The 7,151-nt window shown below is 43.7% G+C and overlaps 1 protein-coding gene and 1 long non-coding RNA gene across 4 annotated transcripts in view; one reads left to right on the top strand and one right to left on the bottom strand.

Annotated features, from left to right (window-relative positions):
* Positions 1-7,151, bottom strand: part of COLEC12 (collectin subfamily member 12) — a 193,564-nt gene that overhangs the window by 6,459 nt on the left and 179,954 nt on the right. The window contains exon 9 of the mRNA XM_059409305.1: positions 5,176-5,321. Coding sequence (XP_059265288.1) covers positions 5,176-5,321 — 146 coding nt within the window. The remainder of the gene's footprint in view (positions 1-5,175; positions 5,322-7,151) is intronic.
* Positions 1-7,151, top strand: part of LOC132023515 (uncharacterized) — an 81,795-nt gene that overhangs the window by 68,855 nt on the left and 5,789 nt on the right. The window lies entirely within an intron of this gene.

The raw sequence follows: 7,151 nt of genomic DNA, 5'->3' as shown, positions 1-7,151 counted from the left end.
CCTGAGATCACGACCTGAGCCGAAGGCAGATGCTTAACCCACTGAGCTACCCAGGCGCCCCTTCTGTTGATTTTTGATGGAGTGTTTGGTATATCTGTTCAGTCTATATGGTCTAATACATTGTTTAAGGCTGATGTTTCCTCATTTATTTTCTGTCTGGGTGATCTAGCCATTGAGGTAAGTTGGGTAATAAAGTCCCCTGCTATTGCTGTCTATTTGGTCTGTTAAATCTTTGTTTCATATATTTAGGTGCTCCTATATTGGGTCCATAAATATTTATAAATGTTATAGCCTCTTGTTGGACTGACCCCTTTATTATTATGTAATGTCTCTTATATAGTCTATGTTTAAACTCTATTTTGTCTGATATAAAATAGCTATCCCCTCTTTCTTTTGGTTTCTGTTTGCTTGGTATATCTTTTTCCATTCCTTCATTTTCAGCCTGTGTGTATCTTTATGTATGAAGTGAGTCTTTTGTTGGCAGCATATGCATGGGTCTTGTTTTCTTATCCATTTGGCTACTTCATGTAGCTGATTTTGATTGGAAAATTTAATTCATTTAATTTAATTCATTTCATTCACTTAAAGCAACAGTTGATAGGTATATACTTAGTCATTTAAAAAACTGCTTTTTGGTTGTTTTATAGTTCCTTTCTATTCATTTCTTTTGCTCTCTTATTTTGTGACTTGATGACTTGCTTTAGTGGTATGCTTAGATTCTTTTTATCTTCTGTGTATCAACTACAGGTTTTACTTTATTGTTACCATGAAGCTTACATGTAACTACTTATAACTGTCTATTTTAACTTGAAAACAACTTAAGTTTGCATTCTAAAGCTCTACATCTTTACTCCCATTTCCCACATTTTGTTTTTGATGTCACATTTCATCTTGTGTATTCCTAATTTTTGTAGTTATAGTTATTTTTACTACTTTGTCTTTTAACCTTCTACCAGATTTATAAGAGCTTAATCCACCACTTTTACTATTTAATCCTTACCAGTAAGATTTATACTTTTGTATGTTTTCTTGTCACTAATTAGCACTTTTTTTTTAAGCTTAAAGAAGTCCCTTTGACATTTCTTGTAAGGCTAGTTTAGTGGTGATGAACTCCTTTGGCTTTTGATTATCTGGGAAACTGTGTTTCAATTATGAATGATAAGGCTTATGGGGTTTCCCTTGCAAATACCAGTTTTCTTTTCTCTTGATTCCCAACCCCCAGATTTTTACTTAAATTCTAGTTAGTTATCATATATGGTAAAATTGGTTTCAGGTGTAGAACTTAGTGATTCATCACTTACCTATAATACCCACTGCTCATCACAAGTGCCCTCCTTAATACTCATTACCCACTTAGCCCATAGATTCTCATTATCTTTTAATTGTTATGTGTCTTGGTGTAGATATCCTTGGCTCCATCTTGTTAGAGGCTCTGTGTGCTTCTTGGGCCTGGATGTCTGTTTCCTTCCTTAGATTAGGGAAGTTTTCGAGTAAGTATTCTGCCCTTTTCTCTCTTCTGGGATCCCTATAATGTGCATGTTATTATGCTTGATGATGTTACAGAATGCCCTTTAACTTACTCTAATTTTTATTCTTTTTTCTTTTTGCTGTTCAGCTTGGCCACTTTCCATTACCCTGTCTTCCAGACTGCTGATCTGTTCTTCTGCATCCTCTAATCTGCTTGATTCCCTCGAGTGTATTCTTTGTTACTGAAATCTTTCCATCCAGCTGGTTCTTTTTGTATTTTCTCTTTGTTGACATTCTGAGTTCATACATTCTTTTCTCAAGTGCAGAGAGTACCTTTATGACCATTGCCTTGAATTCTTTATCAGCCATATTGTTTATGTCCATTCATTTAGCTTTTTATTGTGATTTTATCTTGTTCTTTTATTTGGGACATATCCCTCTGGCTCCTCATTTTGTCTGTTTGTTTCTATGTATTAGGTCAGTCAGCTTCAATTCCTGGTTTGAAAGTAGTAGCCTTGTGTAAAAGAGGTCCTGTGATGTGCTATCATGCAATCCCCCCAGTCAACAGAACCAGGTGCTCCAAGGGCATCCCCTGTGTGGGCTGCATGTGTCCTCCTGTTGTGGCTGAGCTAACTGCCTTCAGCACAACCAGCTATGATGACCCACTTTGCCTGCTGTGGGTGCACCAGGCAGGGTTTGCTCCCTATGGTGTTGAGAGGCCTGAGTTCACGAATGGGTGGGGCCAGCAGTCAGGCTAGCTGCCTGCATCAGAGCAGGCCCACCAAAGGATAGGCTTGTTCCCTGTGCAGCCGGCTATAGGAACATCCCCTCATCTTCCCAGGGCAGGAGTCACTTTGGAGTAGTGGTATCCGGGCCAGGGTTGCCTCCCAGGTGTGGCAGGGTAGGACCTGCTCTGGAGGGATGCTTGCTGAGATGGGTGGGTGTGCTGGTTGGGAGGCAGGGGGTCTGGAGAATGCCAGGGCAGAGCATGTAAGGTGGATGGAGAGTGTTAGCACTGGCTCCCCTTCACTTGCTACCCTTGGCTTGCCTTGGCTATCTAGGCTGGGAAAAAGAAATGGTGCCCACCAGTACTTTGTCCCTAGAGAAATCTTCAGATCCCTGCCCTTCCAGCACATGTTCTAAGGTAAGTCCCAGGTGTTTTTCACTACTGCTTCTGTGCTGTGTCTTGGGTAGAGTTACGTATGCTGACATTTTAAGGGTAGGGACGCAGTTTCCCTTTGCTCTCCAGGTGCCTGGCGTGGGGTCCTATCCTCTCGCCTCACCATGCTTGTGATGTCCCTCCCATTTTCTGTTAATCACAGTGGGGGTTTGGTTTCCAACCACACCTCTGCCCCTCCCTTCTCTTAGGATGTGACCTCCTCTGTGTGATTAGCTATGGGAGGTCTGTTCTGCCAGTTTTCAGTTAGTCACATGGAGGTGGCTGCTCTCTTGGGTGTCTTTGCCACAAGGTGAACTCAGGATCCTCCTATTCCATCATCTTCCCCAGTATTCCAGTGAGCAGCCTGATGGCCATTACCGTGAGCACTTTATCAGGGAAGTTACTTATCTCCACTTTATGAAGGGATCCCCCCTTGCTGCCGAAGTTTTATCTTGCTCTTTTGTTTGGAACATTTTCCTCCGTTTCTTCATTTTCCTTGACTATCTGCTGGTTTCAATGCATTAGACGAGACCACCTCTCCCAGTCTTAAGGAGCGGCCGTGTGTAGGAGATGAACCTTACCGTTCAAACCCACTCTAGCTCTTGGTTGTCTCTCAAACTTTCTGATTGTCCAAGCAGACTATTTTATTTTTAATAGCTCCCCATAGTTGAGGGTATGCCAAGGTCAGTGTCCCAAAGGGGAAGATCACAGTCAGCACCTAGATGCAGGCTGATTGGAAGTCAGACCTTCAGGCAGCAGTGTTTAAAGACTACAAATAGATAAAGTCCTGTGGGACCACATGTGTAAGCTCTGAAGGCCACCAGGGCCAGGTGATCTGGAGGTGTCATTTGCAAAAATACCCGTGGGCACAGGGAGAGCACAGAGTTGGCATCCCCCAGCCTCTGTTGCCGAGGAAGGCCTCAGATGTATACCAACCTGATAGGTCCCCTAGCCCACCAGACACATGCAAGAGCTCCCCTCCGGGAGATGCTGGTGCTCTGGAGCACAGCAGAGAGAGCGCATAGAGATAGTGATTGTCCTCCAGACCTCTGGAAATGATTACACTCAGGCCTTACAGGTGTCCTTCATCACAAGCCTGTACCTCAGGCTGCAGTCTGCAGTCATGGTGATAAGCGGACAGGTGTCCTTCACAGAAAGTGGAGCTCCTGGGTCTGTTACCTCTTGCTGTGTCCTTGAGGGGGGTGGTAGCTGTGTAAGAACTCTTTCTCTGCTGGTTACAGTCCTGTGGGATCAATGAGTATAAAACCCACAGGCCACTGGAACCAAGCCATGTAGAGATGGCCCCTGGTGACAGGTGCAAACACGGGTGCACTGGACAAGGGTCTAAGCTCCTTTCTGGGAGATGCCAGTGAGCTTAAGTGAGTCTGAAGGATAGTGTGCAAGGGCTGCAGCCACTACCCTCCGTTCCCGAGGAACACACCCACAGGCCCCTAGATGTGGTCTAAACTGGAGGCTGCCCCTTAGGCCAAAGCCCCTGGACAGGAAACTAAGCTGCTGTTGCTTCTGCAAGCAGAGACTGCATGTGTGAATGGTTGTGGGGGGGGGCGGGGAAGGTGGGAGAGAGAGAAAATCCACAAGCAGACTCCCCGCTGAGTGCAGAGCCCACTGTGAGGCTCAAATCAGGACCCTGAACTCATGACCTGAGCTGAAATCAAGAGTTAGACGCCTGACTGTTGAATGGATGTATGGAGAATCTGTGCCCCGGTTACTACCAACAATAGTTTGAGAAAATGTATTTGAGGTTTTTTTGTTTGCCACTACCACTTTCATAAAGGTTTTATGAGACATAATTCACATATAAAATTCATCCACCTAAGGTATACAGTTCAGTGGTTTTTAGTATATTCACAAATTTGTACAATTTAGAAGTACCTAATTTTAGAACATTTCATCACTCCACAAAAAATTCATACTTATTGGGATTCACTCCCCATTTCTGCCTACTCCTACCATAAATGTTTAAATCTAGTCCTGATGAAGAAAACAAAGATGTCCCATTCTGAAAAGGGTCATGTATTATGTGAAGCTTTAGATAAGGATCTTTTAAAATAAAAAATAGATACATCCAAAAGCTTCTTCGGCTTACAGGCTTTTCAGGGGTATAGACCATCTCCTTCCATTATCTAGCATAGCCCCTGGCCCAGATTAGACACTCAATAAATACACGTGGACTTGAACGGTTGGCCGCCTAAAATCTCCGTGTGTGGAATCTACAAAAGAGGCACGACACTGGTACCAAATTTGTTAACTGACAATATTACAAGCTAATGACCTAGAACAGTTAGTCTAATACCTCCTGTACGTTTGAGGCACATTTATTAACTTATTTAAGCTCTCACAACAACTTCATGAAGAGGATACTGTTACTATTTCCCTGGGGTTTACAACCTTCCCCTCTAACAAGCGGCCTAACCAGGACTAGAACCCCATTGCAGAGCCTGCATTCAAAGCCCTTACCCTCCGTATATGTCACCCTTGAACAGGAAGTAGGCTCTGCAGCCCACTCTCAGATCCCCGCTCCTGCTTACCTGTCTCTCTGTCCTTTTCGCAAATGAAGTTATTGATGTCTTCACACTGGAAGTCATTCCACTGCCCAGCATAAATCAGCCCAGCACAGTCTTCTCCCGGCCCGTGGCCATGACCCCAGTTATCTGGCTGTCCAGCTTTCCAATTTCTTTTAATAAAACAGAAATTGAGTGTTATTTGCAAGTCACACCACAGTTTTCTTTACCCAAGAGCAGCAGAGAAATGTAACAAACAAAACTGCATCCTGTCATTTGCACTGTTTAAGGAGTGTTCTTATTCAGGGGTGCCTGGGTGGCTCAGTGGGTTAAAGCCTCTGCCTTCAGCTCAGGTCATGATCCGGGGGTCCTGGGATTGAGCCCCACATCGGGCTCTCTGCTCAGCAGGGAGCCTGCTTCCTCCTCTCTCTCTGCCTACTTCTGATCTCTGTCTGCCAAATAAATAAATAAGATCTTAAAAAAAAAAAAAAAAGAAGTGTTCTTATTCAGAATAAAAAGCAGCTGTTTTGCAGGGTAGTGGGTAACAGCATCTCCCTGAAGGCTTGTTATCTTTGCCACAGAGAAATCAACTCACTGAGCTGCTGCATCAGAATGCTGAGGGAGTGAATCCTTCTGGCAACATGGTTAGATGAGTAACCTTCCAGTGTGTGTGTGTGTGTGTGTGTGCATGTATGTGTGACTATACATGCACTCAGTGGACATGATACACACACTCTCTCACTCACAAGAGAACCAGGGGGATTCTTGCACATTTTGATACCTTGCCCGTGACCAGTTAGAGTGTCAGGCAGGGAAAGTGATGGACTGTTGATATACATTTCTGAGAATTTATACCCACCAACCCTGGGTTATGACAGCCTGCTTTAGATAGAAATAATAATTTAATCTTACTGAAAATGACTGATCCATTTCCCTGCCTTTTTTGGGAGGGAAATGCTCAAAAACAAGTTTTCTTTAGGATGCGTTCACTTGGGGGCTTGTTAACTTGGATGCTGCAGCTCAAAACACCACTTTGCCTGAGTCTGCACTTCTCAATTCTGTTTCTACACAATACATTAGATGTGCTTCTAGGACTCAAAACTTGAAAGCTGAATTTTCTATAAGAAGCAGGTTCTTGCATAAAAGCTTGTGGTTACTGCCTGAGAAGACAAGCTTGCCTCATGTGGAGGGTCTGAAAAAACATGTGCGGCGGAAGGTTCTTCCCATAAACAATTACTCATTGCCCTGTCAGCCATAGGGTGTCCTACGGTCACCTGAGGACACAGCCCCTATTGCCCTATGTCATTTTTTTCTTTATCTATATCATATCTGTATCTATATCTATATATCTATCTATCTATATATAATGTATTATTTGCCCCAGGGGTAGAGGTCTGTGAATTGTCAGGCTTATACCATTCACAGCACTCACCATAGCACATACCCTCCCCAATGTCCATAACCCAGCCACCCTATCCCTACCCCCCAACCCCCAGCAACCCTCAGTTTATTTCATGAGATTAAGAGTCTCTTATGGTGGGTGCCAGGGTGGCTCAGTGGTTTAAGCCGCTGCCTTCGGCTCAGGTCATGATCCCAGAGTCCTGGGATCGAGTCCCGCATCGGGTTCTCTGCTCAGCAGGGAGCCTGCTTCCTCCTCTCTCTCTCTGCCTGCCTCTCTGCCTACATGTAATCTCTCTGTCAAATAAATAAATAAATAATCTTTAAAAAAAAAAGAGTCTCTTATGGTTTGTCTCCATTCTGATCCCATCTTGTTTCATTTTTTTCCCTCCCTAACCCATGACTCCCACCCTACCTCTCAAATTTCTCATATCAGAGAGATCACATGATAATTGTCTTTCTCTGATTGACTTACTTTGCTCAGCATAATACCCTCTAGTTCCAGCCACGTTATTGCAAATGGCAAGATTTTAGGTTTTTTGATAGCCGCATAGTATTCCATTGTGTGTGTGTATATATGTGTGTATGTATGTATGTATGGGTGT

This window comes from Mustela nigripes, chromosome 8 (assembly GCF_022355385.1).
Source record: "Mustela nigripes isolate SB6536 chromosome 8, MUSNIG.SB6536, whole genome shotgun sequence".
In the NCBI taxonomy this organism is placed as follows: Eukaryota; Metazoa; Chordata; class Mammalia; order Carnivora; family Mustelidae; genus Mustela; species Mustela nigripes.
This window is presented reverse-complemented; position numbering and strand designations above follow the sequence as displayed.